General features: G+C 44.7%; 1 protein-coding gene across 1 annotated transcript; it reads left to right on the top strand.

Moving 5' to 3' along the window:
* Positions 1-64: 64 nt before the first annotated feature.
* LOC121600407 (ataxin-8-like) lies at positions 65-24,034 on the top strand. The gene is made up of 2 exons (XM_041928956.1): positions 65-655; positions 20,536-24,034. Exon 1 carries the CDS (start codon positions 68-70, stop codon positions 545-547), a length of 480 nt encoding a protein of 159 aa, XP_041784890.1. The 5' UTR covers positions 65-67; the 3' UTR covers positions 548-655; positions 20,536-24,034.
* Positions 24,035-26,639: the final 2,605 nt, after the last annotated feature.

Here is a 26,639-nt window from a genome sequence, read left to right as displayed (position 1 = left end):
TAGTAGTGGTGGCGTCGGCAGCAATGCCGGTGCTGGCACCGCTAGTGCAAACGCGTCCAGCCACGGGATGGACGGGATGGTGGGATCGTTCAATCAGGCATCGTTCGGCAACAGCCTTGGCAGTCTGCTACAGCAACAGCAAAACCAGCAACAGCAGCAACATCTACTGCAGCAGCAACAGCAGCAGCAGCACCATCATCAGCAGCAACACCACCTGCAGCAACAAAACCACCACCAGCAGCAACAGCAAGCTAACATGATGAACAGCGCCTCACTGATGCAACATCAGCAACAGCAGCAACAACAGCAACATCTACATCATCATCAGCAGCAGCAACAGCAACAGCAGCACCATCAGCTCCAACAGCAGCAACAGCAGCTCCAGCAACAGCAGCAACAGCAGCAGCAACAACATCAGCACCAACAGCAGACACTCGGTACCGGTGGTGGACATCACCATGGCCTAACGGCGGCCCAAAGTGCCGCCATGATGTCGCAGCGCAACCCGTTCGGGTTTGATTTCAATCACTTCCAAAGCAACTACTAAATGGACGGCAGCCCAGTTGTTGTTTTCAAACACGCCATATTTGTTCGCCGCGTGCTCTGAAGGTCACACTTCCCGGTACGCGGTGCTCTTCCACGCAAGTCCTCACAGGTACGTACATTAGTGCGCTAACGTCGTAGAACTGTTGTACTATAGAGAGTGTCCTGCATGCACGCGTCAGAATTCATCCACTTTTTCTCTGGAGGATAACACAACCATCCCTTAACAGGGAGGGGCAACATCAACCAGCTTAAGTTGAGGGGTGTCGTCGCCTCGCGGGTCACACAGAGCGGGAACCATTACCCGGGTGGAAAATTCATTTAGATTCTGTCAGCAGTTTCCTCTTCTGCTTTTTTTTTGCACATTTCAGTTTGCGCGTGTGTGTGTCCGCGTTTACTTATTTATGTCTCACGGTGGACGGGTTGCGGACCACACCACCCCATGGGAGAGTCAGCCATTTTGGAGGAATGACCCGCGTAATTTCGATCGCCATGATGAGGTGACATTTCGTTTTCGTGTGCGAGTGGAAGTGCCGTTTTTCGCTCCACCTTTGCTTGCCCATTCTCCCTGTGGACATTCTCGCGGGGTTTTTGTGCGCTGGACACACGGAAGCCACAGCTACCTCCAAAACGATTCTGTCCAAAGTCGGGTTGAGACGACGACCGCGCTTTGGTCGTTGAAACGCACACCGTCAGCTCCAGTCCCTCCTCGGTGGCAGCATGATTTGTGGACACATGAGATTGTTCATGCAATTATGGAGTTTCCACTGCTATCTCGCTACCCTTTTAGTCTTTCTCTCTATCGCTCTCTCACACACACACACTCTCTCTCCTGCAATCGAACTTCTACTTCATCTTCTTCGCAACCATCTCTTCCTCCCAGTGCTTCAATTAGAGTCGACCACATTCCAGTCAAATAATATGCGGGTTGCTGATTAGAAACCGCGCCCGCATTCCATCCGCCTCCTCTGCTTGCGAAGCGCAAACGCACGCTTCCTCTTCACGAGCCTGTGTCTTCACACACATACACACGGACGGACGGGACGGCGATATTCAGTAACAGCAAATTTGAATTAATTATCTGCCGCGCCTGATTTGTGTGTTGGACTGTGGCGCGTTGCGTTGGTTGCCATAAGGGGAGGAACCCGGGAAGGAATTGCGCGTGTTGGAGTTAAGCGGATTGAGATGGGTTTGGGCCTGTACATTCCCCTTATCTTCGAAGCTGTAACGGTGCTTCTCCTGTGAAGGGTAAAGAAAAGATTATTTAATTTTGATTATTGTTATTATTTTAGGCACTTTTCCACGCACGAAATCGATTAGAACAAATGGCTCATAGCCCAACTGGCTTGTGCGCGCCGAAGACTTGGACGCCCGGGAAGACCCGGCGTGCACACAGGTGTTGTGTGCGTGTACGGTTTGCATGTGTGGTCGAGCGATAGGGAAGAAGATGGTGCAGGTGTGTCCACTGCCGTGGTGCGGCATTACCTAGCCGAATGGAAATTTCGTATTTGCATTTTGCATCATCATCAGCATCATCAGCATCATCAGCAGCAGCAGCAGCAGCATCATCGTTTCCCGGGGCATTCTATGGCAGTTAATACTTGGTGGTTGATTTTGCAAGATCCTTCCAGCTGGCCGGGTGCCGTTTGCATCCGTCCGCTGTCGTACGGCTATGTCGGTTTGAGGTTTTGTGAGCCTCTCTGTCTCTCTGTCTCTCTCTTTCTGGCCACATCATACACCCCGTAAGTGCAGCAGCATCGCGCACGCAGCAACAACAATCCTCCCCATTTTCAATCGATCCGATGCGTCCGGGGAGGCATCTCTCGCTCTCGAGTGTGTGTGTGTGTGGCACAAATGGCGGGGCGGAGGCCCTTCCAAAAACCACCGACCCTGCTGTATGTGTGCGCCCGAGCTGGTCGAAAAACGGATTCACCACCATCACCACCATCCCCAAACCGCTAGAAAGTGCGTGCCTTGTGCGTATATGTATGTTTACGCGCATTGCACCTTTTCCCTGACGAAAATCTAGCTCTCGGGCCGTCCTCCGGACCCTGGTGTGTGGAGGACGATAACGACGACGACGACGACGACTACGACGGTGGGGTCCCACTGCTCGCCCACCGGAGCCATATTTACTTGCAATATATTATGTTTACCATTAAAACCGTCACACAACGGACGGAAGCTGAGCGGCTTGGGTCCGGCCTAGCACTGATGTGTGTGTGTGTGGTGCCCTGGCAACTAGCGGCTTCAACCAGGGAATCCACCCCCTGGTAGCGGCAGCAGAAGATGAAGAAGAGCTTCCGCCCGTCGTCTTCCTCGCACTCTCTCTCTCTCTCTCTCTCCGGCTCTACTACCCACATCATTCTGATTCGTTGCCATTATTTTGAAGCTCAGCGCGCGAGTTCGCCTGCTCGAAAGGACACCCAACCAACAACCCAGCAGGCTCGGGGCTGCTGGGCGTACATAGATCGAACGGTGCGCTCTTGAAGGGGCTCGAGCGGGAAGAGTTGACCTCGCCAGTGCTGCACTCCCCTACTCCCCCCTCCCTCCAAAGCGCACCGTTGCATTGTGTGTGGTCACTACGCACCTACGCCGCGCTCCTGCTCCTCCGATGGGGGGGTTTTCAGCCTAGGCAGCACAATTAATGCCTAGAACTGGGCCTACACACCCAACCCGGAGGTTGTGCACACGACGGTGATACACACACACACACACACACACGATACGGTACGCCATTGCACCGAACCACCATTTGCTCTGGGCAGGAGTAGTGAGGCATGCGGGACTCGATTGGGAACGACACGGGATGTTGTATTGCGTACGGCGGCGAGTCCTTGTTGCGTAGTTCAATTTCTAACGATGCTTTCACCTACTCCATCTGCACGCTAGAGTGTGTGTGTGTGTTTTTGTATGTGTGTTTTTTTCTTCTTTCATTTCTATTGCGTGCCATTTTTGCCTGGCGGCACACACCTGGTTACCTGGGAACACGATCCCGGTTCGAAGGACCACAAAACCCATGCGCTCGTACGATCATAGCGTGGCGTTCGCTGGGTTTAGAACAAGGGGGGGGGGGGAGTTGAAGTATACAGGGAACGCTCGAAAAAGGCATTTACATCTGCATGACCGGAACCTGAACCTGGTCTCACACACACACACACACACACCTCTCCTTTTATCCCTTTCCCTCTCACTCTTACAAGTGGTTTGTCCAACCCCGGCAAAGCTTCTCAAAACCGCACACACACACACACACGCGCGCACGCACATTGAATTTGGTTTTAGAGAAGCAGCGCGAGAGCAAGAGAGGAGGAACAACAAAAAATAAGCCCCGAGATTCAAAATGCCTAATGCCTGGTAGGAAAATTTTCGGACGAAGCCTATACCCCCCTCTCTTTCTCTCTGGCTCTCTGGGGGGGGGGGGGTTAATGCGTATGTGTGTCTGCATCTACGATTGGTTTCGCGCCTTTAGATGGAACATAAACAGCACTGTAGAGCGCACCCAACGGCACCATATGAGGTTCGTTTTTTTGGGGGAAAAGGTTCCACCTACCGTTCCGTGTTGTGCACAGTTGGCCACAGCCACACACACACATACATGCACGCATAACCCTTGGCCCCTCTCCTCCAGCCCTTGTCTTCCCATCCGCCTGTACAGTGCGTAGTTCTCCGGGGTGCGTGTAGTAGCTGTTGGAAACTGGTGTGCTCGTCGTGTACACACGCACCCATACCACCACCAGCAGCAGCAGCAGGAGCATCACACCCGGAAGTGGGCAGACAGCAGGCAGACCAGTGGAAGGTTTCGGGAAGGATCCTTATGCGCGCGCGCGCACCAGAACTCCCCAAAAAGGACACCGACGACGACGACGACCACGACGACGAGGACGAAGTTCACGGCACGCGACTTTCCACGTCCGGTTGGGCCGTCCCTTCTTCTTCGTATCCTTGCGCGTGTATCAGTGTGTGTGTGTGTGTGTGTCTCCCAGAGATTCGTGGTCTTTGTGTGGGGTTCGAATACGCGCTTCCTCTCCCTTCACTCGGAACTTCCAAAACTTCGCGACCAAAAAAAAAAACCCAAAACTTCGGTACCGCGCTACACCGCGCTCTTCCCCAACACAGAAAGCTCTTCAAGGTGTGTTGGGCGAGTGTGGTGGTGAGCTGTCGTTTTTGTTGGTCTGGTTTTTCAGGGTGCGCTCACTCCTATTTTCGGTCGTTTGGTTGTATGTGTGTTTTACATTTAAATATTTTACACTGGTGGTGTTTTCTTATTGTTACTTTTACGTGTGTGTGTGCGCTGTGTGAGGCGCTTTTACTACAAACTCTTCCGCCTTTTTCTCAGCGCGTTTTCCACGTAAAGCTCGTTTGATTGGTTTGATGCTTGAGTTTGGGGAAACAATCCAAATAATGTAAACACGTAGTGAAGATAGTGGAAATGCACCAGCACCGCCGCGGAAACTTTGAGGATGATAAGTTTGAACCTCCAAAAAACTAAAGGAAACTCCCCCGTTTTGGGTATCTTTTTCTCTTCCCTGCTTCCCCCAAATCGGAGATCGGGGAAACTATCAAGCAGAGGGGGAGTTTCAGGGAGGAGTAGTAGTGTTTATGTTTATTTGTGTGTCTGTGTGCGGTGTGGTTGGAGCATTTTATTTTCCTTCCCTTGCGGTGCGGTGTGCCTGCTAAGAGATCCTGGAAGTTTGGGATTCTCTCTCTCATGCTCTCTTGCAAGCACAAAGAGTAAAAGAGGATGGTATGATAAGCACATTTTTGCTGCAAGACCTGCTGCTGGTGGTCTCGCTGGTCTGGTGCTCGTTCGGAGGGCGCACCAAGCACAACAACAACAACTACCGTGGAACCATTAAAGTCATATGACAGAAAATCAATAATTCCGGAAGAGAGAACACCCGGGCGCGCACAAATGACGACCAGGATGACGAGGACGACGACGACGACGACGACAAAACGGTGACAGTGACGACGAGGACGACGGTGACGACTTGTGAGCGAATTCCAGCTTCTGAATCCTTTATGTATTATGGGAAATATTTTCCCCGCGGTCCATCATCTCTGTTTGTATGTGTGTATGTGTGTGTGTGTGTGGGTCGTTGACAGGTGGTACAAAATTGGCATTTTTTGATTCACATTCACTCGGTCACAGGAGGGAGATAAGAGAAAAAATGAATTCTATAAAGATCCTTCAGGGGAAAAAAATCAGAAAAAAGGGGTTGATAGTGGTGTGAGAGTTTCTATCTTCTTTTTTTATGTTTTATGTGTGTGTGTATTTGCTTTGCACTCCTGGGGCACTGCTCGTTGCTTTCTGCTGGGTCGCGTGCGTATTCCCACGGTGGCCCTCTTCAAGTACTTCCGGCATGGAAAGGGACACCAACCACCTACCCATCTCACACGTTTGAAGTGGATGGATGTTTTTCTTGCTTCTTTCCTTTCCCCGACTGCTGCTCTTACTGTCTATAAGGGAGAGAGTGAGCAAGGGAGAGACTTTGGGGATGTCTTTTCCCACACTTCCCACCGAACGGGTTTGCCCGATCGGAGGCTCCCTCCCAACACTACGATACGATAATCCTCACATCGCTTAATCCCACGTGAGCCAGCAGGAGAAGGAGTGATCGAACGGCAGGGCCGAATTCTATGGCAAAAAAGGGTTTTTTTGGAGGGTAGTGCAGAAGGAGCACATGCCCATCGGCACACATCGTTGGCGTGTTGCACTGTACCAGCAAACACGCACACACTTGATGTTTGGGGCCGTATTTTTGTATCGAAATGCGTATGATGCCCGTGCGTGTGTAATTCTCCACCACCCCACCCTTGCGCTAGAGGAGATTTGGAATGTTTCTAATGAAATTCTGTTCGGCCTTGATTGGAACACCAGGTCCGTAGGGACGCCACTTTCTGCACTCGTTAGTATGCGTGTTCGTTTACTTAAATGTGTGTGTGTGTGGTTGGATGAGACCGAATTGAAGGCCCCGAAATAAATATATGCTGACAGCCACGTTAACGTTGCAGCATTTTCCCGGCAAAAGCAGCAGACAAAAAAAAACGCCTGCCAGAAAATGGGCTTGTGCAAAATTACATATATTTTACAGTCCGCAACGCAATTTGTGCTCTGACCGATGCAGCAGCAGCACAAGCGCATACTAGAGGTGTATGTGGTGTTTAGGGAAGCTCTCTTTATACGAGCCCGATACGCAAGCACCACCAAACCCGTGTTGCATAGTGTAGAAATAACTTTGGCCCAACAAACAACATGTTCATTTGCGGCGGCCATGTTGATTTTACGGTGTCCGAACCTTCCAACCGTGCTCATATGAGTACTTTACACACTTCCACGACGACGACGACGAAAACCGTGAGAAAAGTAAATTTTTGACCTTTTGCAAAATGACCTGAAACCACAGCCCGCCGCGCGTGTGTGTTACTGTGCGCGCCACGCCGTGCTGGGTCAGTGGGCTGAATTTAGTAGCATCACACACATATTCCGACTTTGTTGTCATTAAAAGCAAATTAATGGCAAACCTCAATGTGTGTGTGTGGGTCTTTCCCGAGATTGGGCAAAAGATTGTTACGCAACCCTGAACACACGGTGGCTTATACATATAACTTTAGGCGGCATTTGTGTACATTGTCCAAAAATGCTAAGGTTAGAAGGCTGTTGCTAACGCTGATAACACATATATATATTCATGCAGGGCTTTTGAATTGAGTAATTTGAGGATAGTTTATGTTTAGAATGAAAGGCTTTTTTACCGACAAGAAATGGCTCAACATTTAGCGCTTGTTTTACATTCAAGATCGTGTTTAGGACATGCTAATCTGACAAGTTTGGCACATTTTCTCGGATCTTTTGAAGAACAACTTTATTCCTTTTGTTGGTTTAAGCTAGAAGGCTGATATATCAGTAGTCTATGTCATTGTAAATATTTATCAACATCGGTCGTTTTGTTGTTCGTTTTCAATTTTTCACAGTTTTTCATACTGAAAACCTGAAGTGCCTGACGCAATTTTAGCAGTCAAATGTGTAGGCAAACTAGCTGAATTTATAAATTTTCTCAATATTGGTTAGGTAATTCTTTTTCCTCACCTGCAGCTCGTGTAGTTAACTAAATTGAACTTCTGGAATGCAAAAATATATCTTTATTTTATTAAAAACAGTAAGAACATTCAGTTATAGAACACACGCGCCTTTGTAAGTAATCCTTAACAGAGTTGTACCATTCCGCTAGAGAATAAGGGTGAAGATCTCTCAGCGCAAAACTTCTTTTGAAGCTGATGAACAGGCTTTGATTTCCGTTTCGATCTCTTTGAGATTCGAACTTAAGACAGAGGAGCTGTCAAACTCCGCGTTGATAACTATGCTACGGAGCTAACGTCACTGTGAGCCCGTTTAAAGTACAATAAAACACTCAATCAAAAAGTGAATAAAGTTAACGATGATAGTATACCTGTTTATCCATCTGCTACTAGCAAGTCATCCTCTTTACGTCCATCAAGAATATGTTAAACAAGTTTGTGAAGTACCAACAATCATCATGAACCTAGTAATTGTAGAAAAGCTGTGCATGTTAACTGCCCACATTGAACTCATTAACCCCCAGAGGGCATTAAAATGTAATTTGAACTCGCCCCGATGAGTACCAATGAGCTCACAGGTTTGCAATTTGGTTTGACATTTCAGCCCTAAGTCGTAGACATCCTTACTCTCCCTCGCACAAACTTCTCAGAAACGGTCAGTGACAAAAATCATTACAGTGCTGCTCTCCGAAATAGAGTTATGATTTTGCCCCGACGAGCTTCCCACGATCGTTCTACCCCATTGCCACTTACGCGGCTCTTTTTTTCACCTCTGGCCAGTTTGGATTAGCGTAAGTGGAGCGCAAAAAGTGTACTGCGTGTCTTAGCTTACTTTGCGATCGCGTTCTGTCCAATGTTTCCTCCAAACCTTTCCTAACCCTCCCGTACCGTCGTTGTCATCCTCTTCGACATTGCTGGTGATGATCGGGCGTACCATCAAAAGAAGGAAATTGTGCTATTTTCGATTCTATTAATAGGCCGCGTTTGGCCAAGCAATGATGCAAGTAGTGTGTGGCGTTTTCGCGTAGTGTACTTGCAAAGCGTGTGTGGTGAACAGTTGACTGTGCGCTCGTAAGAAACACTCACTCTTGGCTGCAGCCGGTCGGTCAACCCACGGCTATTGCGGTCTAGTGGTCTGCAAGAAGAATTTAGGACAGTTTTTGATGTCGCTTTGTTTTTTTCTTCTTCTTCTTCTTTCCTTCTGAGATATTGGGGGCAACGGGGTTTGAAATTTTAGAAATGTGTCTTAGAATCGTTTAAGAGAGAGAGCATTGGAGATGTAGTAGATCTTTTTGAAAAGATCTCAGAATTTGACGTTAAATATACAAGGATGACATTTAGAGCGACAACATTAAATCATGAACTAGATAGGCACGCAAATATCATGGGAATTTCGGGAAATAACTGCTTGATCGTCTTTTTATTGCTGCTATGATGCAAAAACTTTGTGACATTTGCGGCATTTTACTGAACATCTCTTTGTTGTGAGTTGATTTATTATATCATTTCCAAGTAGTAATTCCAAATGTAGGCAATTCTATAGTCATCACGATTAGGCATGGTTCCATTTTAAGGCTGTTCATCGGTACATTTCTCATTCAGCTCATTCTTATTCTTTCTGCAAAAGAGACTAACGATTGTATTCGATCGTAAAACCAACGTGATCGATCGGCGGCGCCATTCTCGCCTCACACAAGCGCAAATGGTGCAAAATTTTCCATTTGGCAATTGTTTATTTATACAACAGCGAATTTTGGAGGGCAGAAGAGAAGTGGTTGTATTTACCAGTGCAGTGGTGCGGTAGACGGTAGAAGCGGTAACACACAGCAAGCTGTTAAACTGGAATCGTGTTTGATCTGGCTGTTGTATTCGCCATCATCATCATCATCATCGCCGCCGCATTGCTCGCTTGCACAATTCCACCTTTTTATCAGCTCTTTGCGCGAGAGCAGCGGCAAGTTTTGCGCGCCGTTTGCACGTTTCCCACCACGAAAGGGTCACTCCGAAGCGTTAGTGATGGCTGGCTAACGTTCGTTCAGCAGTGTGGTGACGCTTGGAGTTGATCGCGCTCGCGTTGATGTACAATAGTCTCGCCTGTGACTGTGTGAGGTCATAGTCCTCCTGTTTATTTTTTTTCTTATTTACTGCGTGTGGAGTTGTTCGGCTTCGTTTTCGTCTTCGTTGTGACGAGTGGGTTCCCCTTCCATGTTTAAAAACCCCATAAACAGCTCGTTAACAGTGTTGGCAATGTGTATGTTTTTTTTATTATTATCATGCGTATGTGTTTGTGCGCTCGTTTTGCAACCTTGTGCAGAATGAGGAAGGTTTGAGGGGGGGTGACTATTACTATGTACCAAATAAGTCGCGAAATTGGCGGGAGTGTAAAAAATGTGGTAGAAAAGAAGAATCAGACTTTATTTTTGTGCGTTAGCGTTTACAGAGGCGTTCTGTAATAGTATGACAGTGTTTGGACACGCATTAATTGTTTAATTACATCAAGCTTAATACAAACATAACTTGATCGTAATGTTCTGATCGACTGTCAACAATCATTCTTTGCGGCAATGACTTCTTTGACTTATAAGCAAACATGTGAAATATGAGGCTATAGAACCCTATAATGTAAACGACATGACAGTACGGCCAGATCCCTTTAGAAAACTCTTGAAGACATCAACTATCACTGGTTGTTATAGGTTCTCATCTGTTTCTTTAATACATTGTATGTACTACAGTTCATTGATGTGCTAAGGCGGCTGTTCCGATCATACACCTTCAGTTGTTTTGGTTCTGGTTGCTCCGTTCTGTATCCGTTTTTAGCTAACCCAAATTAAATTATTTTTTTTCCTTGAATCTGTATTCAGTAAGATTTGAACGTTCAAGTTCTTCTGTCTGTGAAATATGTTTGCTTCTGAGTTGATCATTTTCACAATCAATTTCCTAGAATAGTGATTACCTATTCCTATGTAATTCAATTGCTCAATTAGATCAAAGTTTACATTCGGTTCGGAGTTGGCTTCGCTCAGTTGCCAGTTCAAGATTCTGCGTCGCTGGGAATCTATTAGTTATTACTTAAATTTCATGTTGCATATCGCCGATGCATCTTTCCATGTACATTTCTGTAGAAGATCTGTGAAGATGTACCGGCTTATTAGTAAAATATTGCTAGATTTTGAAGAACTTGAGGATGAATTGAGTTAGCATTTAACATCTTAGGACTGGACAATATCTCAAGCTCTCTATTTCTGAAGAACAGGTACCTAAAACCAAGACAATTGGTACATAATCTCCAAATTTGTCTGGATCTTTAGAAACATGAAACAATCGTCGTTCTTCTCCTGCCGACAGAATGATATAGGTGTAGCAGTAACATCCATTAGATCCAGAAAATTGAAATATCTCTTCTCTTTGCGCTGTAGGATCTTGAATAAAGTGACAGATAGTTGTAAAGAAACCAGCTACTTTTTACTACGATGCACTCTTGAAATAGGTTTCATCAAATTAAATTCATTGCATTGATCTATTGCTATAATCTTGCGTGAGTTTCAAGCACTAGAGTAGTATGGACCTACTTTGGCACTTCTATGAATAATCATTACCATTCTAAACGTGTATTTATATTGCAAAACACCTTAAATTGCCTATGAAATGGAGAAAATATTACATAAAAAGGAGTGTAAAACACAGTGTACCATATATTATCGCTCCCACACAAAAAAACGGCTACAATCTTACCAGACGCCGAGAAAAACACAACCCTTAACCGGCTTAAGCCTGCCATTAAGATGAAAAAGATCATCCCTCCCGGTACGTTCTAGATGTAAGTTGCGATCGTTGCTTCAACCTCTAAATCTTCTCTCGTACCGCTGCCCCCATGAACATCGCGCAACCCCTTTATTCCACCGACCTCTGGCAGCTGAGGCGTAACGAGGCAGAGTTGGCCCAGGAAAGTAATTACCCGGTGCGGCCTGAAAAATGACTTGGCAAAAGTTTTGTTTTCCCGCTCCCTGTGTGTGTACTACTACTACCGCGCTCCCTATGGTATCGACGCGCCAAAAACGCTTCCCCCGCATGACGGTGCACGACGGTGGATGTGAATGTGACGCTGGAAAATGGGTAAATCATGTTTGTGTCGTTATACGACGTTACGGTTTCTCTTCCCCGCTGAATCGAGGGAAGTACACTTGCACACTTGCTTCTTCTTCTCGCCCCTTGCGCTTTGACGAGTCTTGCTGCGCGAAGCGTAGAATAATAATATCTTGCACAAACCTTCACCAAAGCGCCTAGCGCCTGAGGAAGCGCCCTTGTCCCCCGCAGCACTCGGTAGTACACCGACCGAACGAAGCTGAACTTGTAAACGAAGCTTGAGGTACAAGGATATTGTACTAATGGTGTAACTATACGACTACGGTTTAGATGTACATCCACCGTTGCTTTCCTCTTTCGGGGTCTTTTCCACACTTTTCGATCTCCCGCCGCCACCTTACCCAATCGGCGGCCGGGAAGCGATTAATCTTTCTCATCTGCACTTTTCAATAATGATAAATGTGTGTGCATATCCTGCGGGGGATCGATTGCTGTCTGTGTATGTATGTGTGTGTGTGTGTGTGTGTGTGTAGGTTAGTGGTGGTAAGGTGGCCGAAACCGGAAGGATTGAGAGCGAGGCATGTGTTGGGACAGAACGGGAATTCAGCTTGACGTTAAAATGCCACCGGGCGGGAATGGCATTTTCCTTCCACTCGGCTATCCGGATACTCGTTACTATAGCTTTGCATCGTATGCAAGTGAAAGGAGCGCGGCTCAACTGCACTGAATGGTAAAGGGCTGGGGCAGTGTGCAAGTGTGTAATGTGTAGATAACATTTTTGTGAAATAGTTTGAGATGAATTACGGAGCAAAACAATAACAACAAAAAAAGTGGGACGGATGAAAAGCAAACTGTATCCGCAAGCGATCCATCATCATTTAGGGCTGTGTTATTTGAACGGAATTGGAAAGGTTTTTTTTTGCATACTTTTGTTGCCATATTTGCTCGTGTGCTATTACACTATTCGAGTCATCCTAGTTGAATATCAATAGCTTCTGCGCTTCTATTGTAGGGTTGAGTACTGTTTTTAGGCATTGAAATTCATTACGCTTTATTATCTTTTTCATTTTTCGTTCTTCTTCAAACATTTCAACAAAGTTACATTTCCATCGCAATGAACCCCACAACAAGAGCGTACAATTATAGAACTAATCTGTAGATTGCAAAACAAACAAGCTCCAACTAATTGCTAGAAAATGATAATGCGCAAACAAAGCAACGCCAATTAATATTAGCATGAGCTGTTTTTTCTTTGCTCCTTTATTCTCGTGTTTTAATTCTATCATATGGAGTATGGCGTCTTATTCGTCTTTTTTCCTCTGCCTTTTTATCCCTCTCCCTCGGAAAAGCTTGCCTGTACTGGTCGCGCGTGCACTCACACACACAGAGAAAAAAGCCCAACCGAAAGACAGAGAGGAGAGTAATTGATTGCTCTAATGAAAATAAATAGCAGCGTAATTAATCATTCCATGTTCAATCATAAATTGTTACCATCTACCGCCGCTACCTTCCTACCGTTGGCCGGAGGTGGCAATAGCACCATATCGTAGGGCCAATAACGCTCCCAGGGTTATGGGTGTGTATGTGATGCATCCTCTCGCCGTCTAATGCATCATCTTTCCTTGGTTGCGATGGTGGTTTAGTGTCGTGTTTGCTGCGGCCCGATGCTGCCGTTGAAGGGCAGGGAGCTCCATTGCTTGCGTTTTGCCTACAAGTAGAATAGGTTAGCTTTTAAGTAAGCAGTAAATCTTTACGGTATTGGTAGCTGGTGGTGGAAGGGAATGATTTTATTTCTCGTAGAGGAAGATCCGAACGCCCGATCTCTGGAGTATTTTTTCTTTGTAAAGAAAATGCCTTATATTATTTGATTAAACATTTTAAAATACTTCTTTAAGCATTCAGTTCAGTTCAGAACTCAGTTTGGAAGAGTTTGCACTATAGGAAATAATGCACACCTTTTTGAGACTGAAATCCAAGTGTTCAAATTTAAACAATATCTTTAATATCAACTAAAATATACTGTGCAGGGACTATCCATAAATTACGCAACACAAAAATTGCGTCAAAATAGTCAACAATGCTCTATGAAATAGAAAAGCCTCCAATGTTGGACGACAGATGCCAGAGCACTTCTGGATTGTGTCTATGTCGGTTATCGAATACAAAAAATTCTAGAGCACTCCCAAAGCAACCCTGCAATACTGCTTTAGAACAACTCGAAATTATATTTTTTTTATTTCTCGTAAGAACGGAAAGAACCATAAAGAATCATTTTGCTGGCTATTGGAAATGTATTTCTACGCAACTAATGTTTATGCTTATTTTGTCACACTCAAATCTATCGTTCGATTAGACACAATCGATCGTTTCATTGAAATGTTTCACTCTTTCAGACCTACAGTAGAGCTTCCTCCGCTCAGAATGTGTTAAATATGCTGCCTTGAGAATTCTAAATGCTTTTAAATTATTAAAAGACACACATTACACCCTTCTTCTGTTTTTCGCTCCGCCCGTCCTTCGTGTTTGTTTGCACGAAAGAAAGAAACTTCTCACATCGTCACATTTGCCATTAACACTCCCCCCTTCGGGGCCGCAAAAAGGGTATTAGCGCGAAAAAAGGCAATCCAAAACGATAAAAATGAATGTCTGCTGGATCCTGTTGAGTGTGTATGTGTGTCTGTGCCGGTGACACGTGATCGATTGGAAATTGTAAATAAATATATGTGTACCCAAGCAGGAGAGAAAGAGCGAAATCGATAAAAGCACTTCGCGAGCACGCCGCCTTCCAATCGTGCGGCGGACTCCATTATGCCGATTGGGTTTTTAGTGCTGTGTGTGTGTGTGTGTGTGTGTGTGTGTGTGTGTGTGTGTGTGTGTGTGTGTGTGTGTGTGTGTGTGTGCCTTGAGTGCGGCACGAGACGACACGAGGACGCAAATGGCAAATGTCGGCAATTGTGAATCCCAAATCCTCCCAAGCCCCGCGAGTGCTCCCTGCCTGAGAGCTTTCTTCTTTGCAATGGAGCGTAGGATTTTCCCATCATTTTCTCTTTGCACGTACACTAACACACACACACACAGCACGCCCTGCTGGCCCAACAACCGGCCGTGTTTTTCCCTTCAACCGCAAACCCGGCATACCCGGGCCACTTCTAATTGGGACCGGGCCGCCGCCGCCGCCTCCATCGACACGAAACGGGTGGTAAAGTTTTTAGGGGGTTTTTGCGGTCCTTTCCCAAGAAGAAGCCTCCAGCATGAGGGTGAAAAACGGATGTTTGTCGTGTGTAGAAGAGATCACAATGCCTCCCCCACCCTTGAAGGACGCAAAACTTTCAACAATTTGTGGAACTCGCGCGCCTTCCCCGGCCACACAGGCACGGCACACATTTCATGGAGCCTTTCCCGGGTTTGTTGGGAATGGGATGGAAAGGTTCTTGTCGCGCACGGAATGTGAACCACAATTAGCCCAGCTTGCTCCGAGAGTTACATTCAGCGAAAAAAGGGCTGATCCGGGGGTACGGAGTTTTTGGAAGGTCCGATTTTAGGCTCGCGCCAAAAGTAGCCTCCGGTCAACACTGGGACAGTGAATCGGGTCTGTTGTTAGTGTGTACGTGTTGCTTCCTTCGATGTAATTGTGTTGCGTTAAAGCGAAAGGATTCAAACCGACTTCGTCCCCTCATTCGCTCACCTTCACCGTCGACTCCACTCAGTTATGGTCGGAAATAATGATTATCATAAACCGCATCGCAGGTCGGCTGCCGGTGGTGTGGTGACCTTTGAGCGGAACTGCCTGGTGGTCAAACTCATCGTCTCAAACTCATCGTGCCGAGGTTTACTTTCGAAGAATTCCCAGATGAAGGAAACGAAGAATCGTAACAAGATTTATTCGACTGTGCCACGTGCACATGACGGGTTTATCGATATAATTGTTTGGGCGTACAGTTTAATGATTACGACATCGTCGGTTTGATACGATCGGAGTTTGTTGTGATGTAATGCATTTTAACGCAAATTGTGCTGTTTATAACGTTGCTAACTTAAGAATACTTCATTTCAGAAAAAGAGTTGAAAGATCCCTTACAAAGCTCTGCTACTTGAATCTTCTTATAACTATGTCTTTCCGAGATCGGAGAATTTGGTCCCAAGAACCTTAAAAATTAAGAGTAAATTTTGAGGTTTTTGATTAAATTCCATGCATTGTTTAAGAACATTTGAAACTGATCCGATCTTTATTTGCGATATAAACCATTTAGACGTCCGCATTAACCTCGGATTGCTGTTAAACGAGGCAACAGATCAAACTGATGGTAGCCTTACTTTCTTATTTCAGACCTACGTAGGGGTGAGGTACCGATAGGTAAACGTCCGTTTTTAAGGTCGTCCAAGAATTCACCTAGCTCAGGTCAAAGGTCAGCTCCGAGAACAGAATGGATGCTCTGTTGCCAACCGATCAATTCTATAGCCTATAGCCTGAGGAAGCAGCACACCTCAAAGAACCTGATGTAACGGTCTAACCTGGAACTTCGTACCTTTTGTTTGCTGGGTACTGTTGCGAAATATTTTAACAATGCGATGCTTCGATGTATCTAAAGGTCTACATTCTTGTTTACTGAACATGACCCAAACATCTATTGATTATTACTCACTTACGCCTCTGGTATATGAATACTGCACAACTATGAGCAAACCCTCTGAGCCGCGTTCACAAAATGCTGTCACTACAACTAGCTGTATGAGCTGTGCGACCCACTAACACTGTCGTGCAGTGCTCGCCAGGCTCCGATTAGTTCTGAGTTATGTTATACGCATGGAACCGGACAACCCGGCCCGTAAAATCCTTTTAGGTCGTACATAGGAACAGGGTCTTGGACAAGTCCAAGATGAGTTGGCAAGATGTCGTTCAGGCAATGAACAGCAGGCCAGCAAGACCGCAAAGCAGCGCCGGATAAGACAGTTATTTGAACACATCTTATTGATTAATGTATGTTGGATTCCTATATATGTATATATACCACAGTAATGTTAGTAACTATCAGTAATTTGACCCAAGAGTAACCCAAGAGCCATGAACATTTATTCTTAAATATTAAAATCGGTTTATAAGCAAATTTTATCAAATATGATCACCAGAATCTACGTGCTCCGAAGGATATAAACAACAGCACATAAATGTATTTCAAATAATGCCTTGTGCGCTGCTGCACACCGCCCGCAAGCACAATACGCCATATGTAACACGTCGTAACGGGTCGTCAGCAAAGCTTCTAATGCATTACTCCGCATCGATTCTCTTCAATGACATTCAATTTGATTGGATTGATTCGTGGTGGAGCAGGGTAGAAAAGGATCTATCTACAACCTACACCTAGTTTAGACATTTTTACCAACATTGCCCACACTCTCTCGCCCCCGCCGCGCACTGTATTGCTGATAAGGACGTGTTTTTCGGACAGAATCGAAAGCGAATTTTCTCTCGGTGCACATCAGCGTATGTGCAAACAACAAACGCACAAAACACCCCCGCGCCCACCCCCGGGACTCCCGTTGGGGTCTATGGGGTGTATGGTGCGTTTTGTTCCACAAACAATTCCCAGGAATTGTATGCATCCTAAAAACCTGCCTTTTGCACTGGTCGCAGGGTTTTGAAGGGGACTGATGAGACTGAGAACTGAGAAACGCAATAACAGCCCCTCCCCAACCATCCTCTCGTTGGTGCATCGAGTGCAATGTGACAAACACACACACACACACACATAGACGTCCAGAGAATAAAAGCCTTTTCCCTAGAATCAAGCCGTCGTCGTTGTCGTTAGTGTCGAAATTGAAACCATTCTTCCCAAACCCCACCCGACCCCAACCTCAGCGCCCTGTTGTGCGAGTTTCGATCTTCGATTTTGTATCAACCAACACCCAGACATATGCGTATATGTGTGTGTGTGTGTGTGTGCATGTGCATGTTTGCTTCCGCAAATCGAAATTGCATCGGTGGTGCACTTGATGCACATCACATAGTGTGCAATGGAGTGTGGGGTAGCGGGAAACGGGAGGGAGGTCTGCTTTTCCGCGGTCAGGTCGTCTTAATGTACAGGCGCGTTCCTGGAACTGAAAGAGATGGAGTGCATCCGTGTATACATATGTGTGTGTGTGTATGCATAAGCGGAAATCTATCCATTTTCCCTTTATGTTGTGTGCGCAACACGAACACAACACACACACACACTTGCCATCCATCTCCCTTCGCGCGCGCCACCGATATGCAATCAAAATGTGCACCCACTGCTCTGCGCCCTCAGCATCGCCCGCCTCTGATATATGTTTTTGATAACCAATATATTATACTGCACACACACACAAGGGGGAAAGGGGTAGGGAGTTGGTAGAAGTGCTAAGGGGGACGTCGTTGATGCAAGTTGGGAAATAGTCATCTTTCAGCCGAGGCAGAAACCGTTCGGGTTTATATGATGGTGGTTTAGATTTTGGTACCACACACACACACACACACCCCACGGTTGCTAGTGGAGACGTGGCTGAAAAAGGGACGGTTGGGAAATGGGGGAAAGAGGGAAGGGCGAGGGAGCTCTCTGGTTTCGAATAACCCGCTCGATGGAAACGGCGAGGCCTCGGTTGGTCGGTCGGTCGGTCTGGTACGCGTACGACGAAGTGCACACAATTCCATCAACCATCAAAAGCAAAACAAACAAGGCAGGCGGCGCGTCGAAGGCCAGGACGACGTTTGCAATGATGTTCCGCGTTTCTCATACACACACAGATACCGATACACAAACGCACATCTACCGCGGGGAGACCTCAGTGTGCCGTGTGGTTGCTGGTTTGGTTGCTTTGGAGGGCGCTGTCATCAACTCTCTCTGTATAGCAACTGCGAAAACTGCTGTACTGTAGTACTTCCACGTACTTTGAATTCCCTCGAAAAAGCATTGTGTTACAGTTTTTGGAGGTCCTCAGGAATTGAATTCTATAGAAAACGGACACGTTTTATGGTGATGTATGTAACTCCACAGAGTTCCAATACATTTTCGGAACTCCAAAAGCTTTTGTTGAACAGAATTTTTTCTGTTCTTCATAATATGCGGGTCATTTGGGGGTGTCTTCACGTTCTCCATAGCTCCGAACCCAATGCCCCCTCCAAAAATCTCCAAACTCTGACGTCATCTTGCACGGACATAAAAGCATTTTTTTGAAATTAACTTCAATTCCCCCAAGTTTCTCCAAAGTCCGCGTACACACACACACACGGACACACCAAGCAATCTCCTCCACAGTGCGTGAGGAGGTCAGGTCCACATCCCGCGGCACGCGAAGTAGAAGATCCCGAGATATAATAAACCTTCGCACAACAACAGGCCAACAGACCAGAGGCAGGCCATGAGGTGGTGATACACACGAAAGCTTTCGCGCGGTACGCATGCGCGCAGAACCAAACTTCTGGAAGTGGAAGATCCCGTAAAGAAGCACGCAATGTGAAGATGCACGGGAAGAGGGTGATGGGGGATGGTGTGCCGGGTTAGAGTGTTCGGAGCAACACCCGCTTGCCAACCGTTCCGAACCATCATCAGCTCACCGTCATCGCACCGTCAGTAACAACGCACCTGTGAGCTTTTTTGTTGCAGCTCCTGCTGCTGCTGCTGCTGTGAAGACTCCAACCAACCAATGTGGGGGGGGGGGGCAGTGGAGTTCTTGGTGGAAAGCTTTTTTCTGTGTTTGTGTCTTTTTTCGTTTTGCGTTTTTATGTCAAAAAGAAATTCTATAGCACTAAAGGAGGGCGTAGACAGAGAGCCTGGAGGAGGCTGGTCCTTTGCGAGGTGTGCAGGTTGTCCCGTGAAGCGACAAGTGTCCTCTTTTGTTTACATGCCTTGAAGAGAGACTGTTACACACTGCTTGATTGACAGTGAAATGGGGACAGAAGACAGCCATCTGGGGGAGGTTGGGAGAGGTACAGCTCTTACATAAATTCTACAAATTCAATTCATCCTCTAACAAAACGAAAGCATTGTTCCCCAATCTCCTCACACACACACACACTGCAACTGCTAATGGAAAGTAACACGCTAGAATCGAGGCGGGACAGAGACACACTCACATCTGGGGGCTTTGGTGCGAGTGTCTTCACTTTGAAATCTGAAATTCCAAAATCTGCCAATCTTCTTCAAACAACGGCAAATAAATGGTGCCTTGTGCTGTGTAACATAGAGGACAGCTCGAGGTTCGGTCATTAATAATATCCGTTTGTTCCTAGAAGCCCGAATAGAGCGTAATCAGGCCTTTGTTACCCAGGAGAGAATGGTCGATAAAATTGGATGGCGTCGGGTTTGGTGGAAGCATTTGAATTGGGAAAGGAAGAACGTATCGGCGTCATCGTCCACAACAGCATCAGCAGGGTCTTTGTTTGCAGGGGTAGAGAATGTTTCATTAAGCAAAGGTTGCGCATATCGGACCAACTCTGCAGTTCCAATTCTTGGAAGTTTTCGAACCAGTGTAAAGGGGGTCAAACGCTGTGTTGGGTTTTGTGTGCCATTATTGTGAATACTCTGGACCGAGTGATGACTGGAGTAACCGATGCGCTGGCAAACTTTGTAACGGCTCTTCGCAATATTGGTTTGGTGCGCAATATTGCCGTTTTAAATCATGATTGGGTTTGCAATGTATTTGAATGTTATTACCAAAACGTACAGTACACCAAGGAACAAAACATCCTCTCTCTCTGAAATAGGATCTGTGTTGTACTAGAATTTCTTTAATTAATTAACATACTTAACGTTTTCGTCCTCCTACAATTAACCGTTTTTGCTTCGTCTCGTTTCATTTCAGATGTGTCACGGACAGACAGATCTCACTTACACAAACTCACACACCAAACCGAAAATGGAACGGTTTTAATGCTATATGCTGCAGTGAGAAGATCCACGTAGAAGCAGCAGCAAGAACCAAGAGCAAGACGTGGACAGTCCATTGTGGAACGGAACTGGACCTTAATTGATGACGCTGCATCAAATTGCTATCGAATCGCTTTTTTTATTTCACCCTGGAGGAATCGTTTCTATTTTCTGTATAAACTCCCAACAAATGGAACTGATGATGGTTGCAGGCGAGGCGTGTTATGTCCAGAAGGCTTTTCATGAAAGCTGTGCAAACTGAAACTGTTGCTGATGGTGTTTGTTGTACGCTTCACGACAAAAGAGAGCAAATTTGTATACCAACAAACAATCACAAGAGGAAAACAGTGGAGAGAAGAAGGAGAAGAAAAAAGTGAAAAGAAAAAAAATCAAAATTAGCAAAAAAAGTGTAAAAAATAATAGTAAACGTTTTACCCCGTTGACGACCATATGCTGAAGGACGAAGAAATATTGAAAACATCCAATTGCGCCAAAATTCAGTCCTAACTACTACTACTACTATTTGTACTACTACAGTGAGCTGTACATATAACCGTGCATCGGGTAATGTAAATAGAAAAGAGAACAGAGAAAAAGTGTTACCCAAAAAACGGTAAAAGAAGCAGAACGAAGCGAAACAAACACACAAAGAAATGTACATTTAAGTAAGTCCAAAAGCGACAAAGTTGTAGTACAGATCGTGTTTGTATTACTCTGTAATGTAATTAGTGAACGAAAATTAATATAAACATCAAAAAAAAACACTAGCAAACAGACAGAGAAAGTAAAATGGAGAAGTTTCTTTGCTTCTCCCTTCCATTCATTAAGCAAATACACACACGCAAACAAACAAACAAAAAAGAAAAACATTGTTAGAAGAAAATTTTAGGTCAAATTTACATGTGAAAATGTCACATTCGAATTTCGCAAAAAGAAGAAAAAAACTCATAACAAAAATTAAACACTTGATAATAAGAAACTAGAAGCAAGACATGTGTATGTGAATGTGTGTGTTTGTGTGTACTAGAGAGAGAGAGAAAAAAAAAGGAAAAGCAAACACGAAACAGCACAGCACTGTAATGAACACTACGAATTTTGTCAAAGACAGTGTAATCGAAAGCGTTAGCAAAAGAAGCAAAGCAGAACAAATAATAATACAAACGGGAAAAAACAAGACAGAAATCGAGAAGCAAACAGAATGAGAAAATAAGTTCGAGCTAAACACAACAAACGTATAACCCCGATGTGTATAGGCCAAAACAAGATGGGAGAAAGCGGAAAAAGAGCATGGAAATCGTGGGTACTTATCAACAAACAGGTGACTAGTCGTGGTTGGACGCAAAACAGATAGACCAAATAGTAATGGCGTTTGTAAATATTCGGTTAAACAAAGGTAGCAAACCAAGGACGGCCGTTCCTTTCCGGAAAACATCAGCAAAGTGTCTCACTTTTCGTGGAAAACAGCGCTTGGGAGGGGAAAAAATGGAAGAAAAAATGGAAAAGTGTACAGCCAGCTCAGACACGGCAGGTTTATGAAACTAAAGAGCCCTTTCTTTCCTATGTTATATCGTTTACTACTTTTTCCCATTATAAATTATAGTTCGTTAACTACTTTAAAGGGATTACGTGTAACACACACACAGACACACCGAAACTATTATAACATTATAGAGCTCTTAACAAAACTGATCCCTGATTTCCTACATGCACACAGGAAGGAATTATACTACAATGCGCTTCGGTTGACCGGGCTTGCGGTGCTGGTCCCGCGCTCGAACTAGATTTCCAATAAGTTTATCGTCTTTATCGCTTACCTAAGCTTGTTATTACATTTTCATTAGACTGAAACGTGTTGGGCCATTGGTGGTAGTGGTTATTTATCGCTAGACAGATAAAAGAGACCGTAAGAGAGAGACCATGAAAAGGTGAAAGAAAAGGTGTACGATACATTCTGCAAAGGAAAGGGTGTAAACTGCTAATGCAACACACACACAAGAAGAGAAGTGTGCGAGAAAGATAAAATCTAAACCTGTTTCTAGTGAAATTAGCCGTAGTTAAAGTGAAATTTTAAAAAGCAAAAACCAACTACACGAAAAGAGGGGATAGCAGAAACGGAGAATGAAACTACACCAGAAAACCTAAATCTACTAAAGAAGACCGAGCGAAGCAGTAGTAACAGAGAGCGTTAGGAATGAAAAAAGATGAAAAGTTAAAGTCCACAAGTAATGTTTTGTGTATGTTTTGTTTTTTTTTAAAGCAAAAGCAGAAAGAAGGATAAGAAAGGGACAATAGATACACATGCAACTACCACGCGCTCACACACATACACAAATACACCATTCGCCCTAGCTAACGAGTTCGCCATGATGTCCATCTCTGTGTGTGCGTGCGTGCGTGTATGCGTGCTCCCGATAGGCCTGTATCACTGTATGTATGTGTAGCGCGCGTGTGTGTGCGTGTATGTGTGTATGTCAAGTATGTATGTGTGTGTGTGTGTAGTACGGACTACCAAAAATTAAAGGGCGTAGAAAGTAGAAGAAGGTCACAGCGAAGTGGACAGGCAAAGGTGTAAGGACAGTGACGTTGTGGTCGTGTGAGTATAACAATTTGTTTTTAATTTTAACGAACTGTGATGTAAAAAACATATTTATTTATATAATTAAACAATCTAATGGACACACACACACACACACCAAGGCTAAAGAAAGAGGCTCCTTCGATGGTGTTCGATTTTTCGCCCTCTTCGCCTCGGGTTTCGGGGGCATTGCGCTCAGCAAAGCATGACTTTCAAGTCTTGTAAAGCAACTAAACTGACGCAAAACGGATTAATATATAGCCAATAGTGTGAGCGTATGTAATCCTTTGTTTTAGAAGAATGGGTTTGCGCGGAAGAGAATGGAATTGTGTCCCTTTAAAATGGGGGGAAGAAAAACCCACACACTAGAACAGCAAAAGGCTACCGAAAGCTCCATGAAAGCTGTAAGCAATCAAGCGAAAGAAGAAGAGGGGGGGGGGGGGGGAAGGAGTGTGACGGTGGTGTGTCCCTATGTTACTTGTGTATAATGTAAGCTGTAATAAGAAAAGAAAACGTAATACTAGCGCAAGAGAAAAGGTGGAGAAAAAGAAATGTTAAGTAAACGAAAACAACCAACACAGAAGCAAAGAAAGAAGGGAAAACCCATACCACAAGGGCAGGGGCAGATGGCGATATATGGAAGTGTCTCTCCCTGAAGTACGAAAATAAAATAATCCATGTGTATAGTTGTAACTGTGTAATATCCTGACCCATCACACACAAACGCATCCCACTCCCCACTGCTGTCCCCATGGCCTGCCGATGGGGCCCGCAGATATTTGATGGCAGAATAAAACGGAAACAAAACACCCGAATAAAATCACATGTACCCACAACGTGTAATGGAAGTTAAAACGAATGTAGCGAGAGAAAGTCATTCGTGTCTCAGCAAATGGTAAAGAAATTTGGTTTAAGTGTGCTCGACAGCTCGAGCACGAGTGAGTCTGCCAGTCCGCCGCCAACCACCACTACCCGTCCTGGATCGTTGGGATCGCTGGCTGGGTTGAATCGATTGAAAGAATCTATTGGACCCCCTTAGCTCTGTGTGTCCTAGGCTGGAATTGAAGGATGAAAAGAACGATGACACGCTCTGTTTTGGAGCCATTTGGTTGGTTTTTTGTTTGTGGAATTTTGAAGTTTAATTTTAGTTTCAATTTCTTAAAAATAAAATCGTAGCCAATGGAAATTCCTCTCATGAGTACCTTCCGCAATAAGTTTGCAAAGAAAAAGAACATCAGTTAAAAAGAAGTAAATTAAAACCGACACCCGTTAAGTGAAAATGTATCAATGAGAAAAGGTGTTCCAAAGCATAATCACAACAACCGCTCGAAACAACCAACACAAATCATCTAATCAGCAACGACTACGTCAAAATCATCATACCAAACTAATTAGGATTGCAAATCAAAAGCAAAACCACATACTTGGAGGTATTAGAGAAGCTAAAAGTCTTTTGATAGTACACAAGAAACTAGAAGAAAAAGAAACCAACAAATTAAAAGTAAAACCAAATCAGTAAAGTGTTAATAAAACAAAACCATTTCCCAAGAAAAAATAAAACAAAAAAATCCACACTAGACATCAAACATTAAGGAAGAAAAGGGTAAAACGGAACAAAACAAACAGAAAACAGGTATCATATTAGCGCGGGAGTGAAACAAATGAAAGGGGGGAAACATTTACTATTACACTATGGCCATTAGTTGCCCCTGGTCGCCTGCCATGTGCGATAAGGAGAGCGAGAGATCTAGAAATAATGCAGACAAACATATAAAGGCTTTAACGCCACTGACGTCAGTCGTCGTAGGTAGTGAGCAGGGGGTAGAATAAAACAAACTGAATATTAAACAAATACAGAGATAAAGAGAGAGAGCGCGATGAACAGTATAATTCTTTCGAATAAAAAAAAACAAACACATGGAAATGAAAATATACCAAGCAACAGTGTGTTTTAGAATGAGTTTCATGGTTTTATTATGCCGAAAATTACAGTTAAAGGTGACAATTTTCTTAACATTGCGCAATAAGTAGCAAACAGCGAGCAAACAGAGCGAGTTCAACGATTCTCTAATCATTTCTTCGCTCATTTTGCTACGCGGGAGTGGATTACCTTAGTCGGGCTCAATTAATTCACTGCAACTCGCGCAAGAAACTGTGTCAATTGAACGGTGCCGTAAGCTGCGTTCGCCCTTATTACCACACCGAAGGCCACCTCGAAATCGAATTGTTCAATAGGTCGTTCACCCCGGCCACGTATCGGTATGTGAATGGTAGCATGCGGCCACGGCCCCGGCCAAGGGAAATGGCTTTAATTTAGTCCACCGTCAACCTTGCGCCTCGGAGTGGACAGCGCTTAATTAATTTTGCATAAACTTCTGGGAATGGATTGGCTCTTTTTCAATGTTTCTGTACTTTTTGTGACCGAAAGAAGAGATTAAATAGAAATAAAAAGGTGATTGTTTTGCTTTATTTTATAAGCATTGACTGCATCCAACACATTGCACATTGAATAATATTTGCTTTTTTATTAAAATGTTTGTAACCATCATATATGCATAAAGAATTTAAAAGAATCGAATTCGCAAGAGATTTGATCACACATTCACACAATTCCACGGCAATAACATTTTAACGTTTCTTTCGAAACTACTGAACCACGTGCGCGACCGTCGTTTAGCGACATCTATGAGTGAAACGCGTAACTAGGAATCGAATGCACGAGTATCTTTTTGCAGCCAAAAACCGGATTTCGCAAACTCGCCAAAACCTCCATATCGGTGCGTATTTCCCTCGCTGGCGACGCTTTTTGTAAGTACAGTAGAACGTCGATTATCCGAGCAGCTCGGGAGCGGATAAAAGTCTAAACTGAAATCGATTTCAATGCAAATAATTGAACAAAATTGCGCCCATTATATTTAGTCAATCACCAAATTTTGTTTACGTTTTTTCACGCATTCATTTTTTTGCGCTAAAGAGATGGCATGACACAACGAGCGAGATATACATATCTCGATATGTGATGCGCGTAAATTGTCACCAGGCATATGGACAACCGTGCACGAAGTGTTTGGTGTGAAGTGGGAGAAGGGTAGAGGGCACAGAAGTTCTCCTCAAAACGAGCACGAAAGGAAGGGTAGAGAAAATGAGCGAGATGCAGCGATACTCGAACGTCAAAAACCCTCGCCATGTTGTACGGGTCAAAACACGTTTACATTCGGCGAATCCGTTCAATGATGTGCCTTTTGTTTCAATTTTAATGCGTTTTCACTTTAAAATTTTTGAACAAACACCCCAAAAAAATTTAAAAAATTATATTAACAAATTGAAAAGATTTTCTGAACACTATGTTGAAAAAATATAGAATAAAACGTGGCAATCGTGCCGTTTGCATTCTTTCAAGCCGGCTTGAGCGAACCCTGTTTCGGCATGTCAAGCTTCTATTGACAGAAAAGCGCTCCCACACA

This window comes from Anopheles merus, chromosome 3L (genome assembly GCF_017562075.2).
Source record: "Anopheles merus strain MAF chromosome 3L, AmerM5.1, whole genome shotgun sequence".
NCBI classification, from domain to species: Eukaryota; Metazoa; Arthropoda; class Insecta; order Diptera; family Culicidae; genus Anopheles; species Anopheles merus.
This window is presented reverse-complemented; position numbering and strand designations above follow the sequence as displayed.

Excerpts from the sequence above, each read along its gene's own strand:
- LOC121600407 (XM_041928956.1), top strand. The coding sequence starts at position 68 with ATGGACGGGATGGTGGGATCGTTCAATCAGGCATCGTTCGGCAACAGC.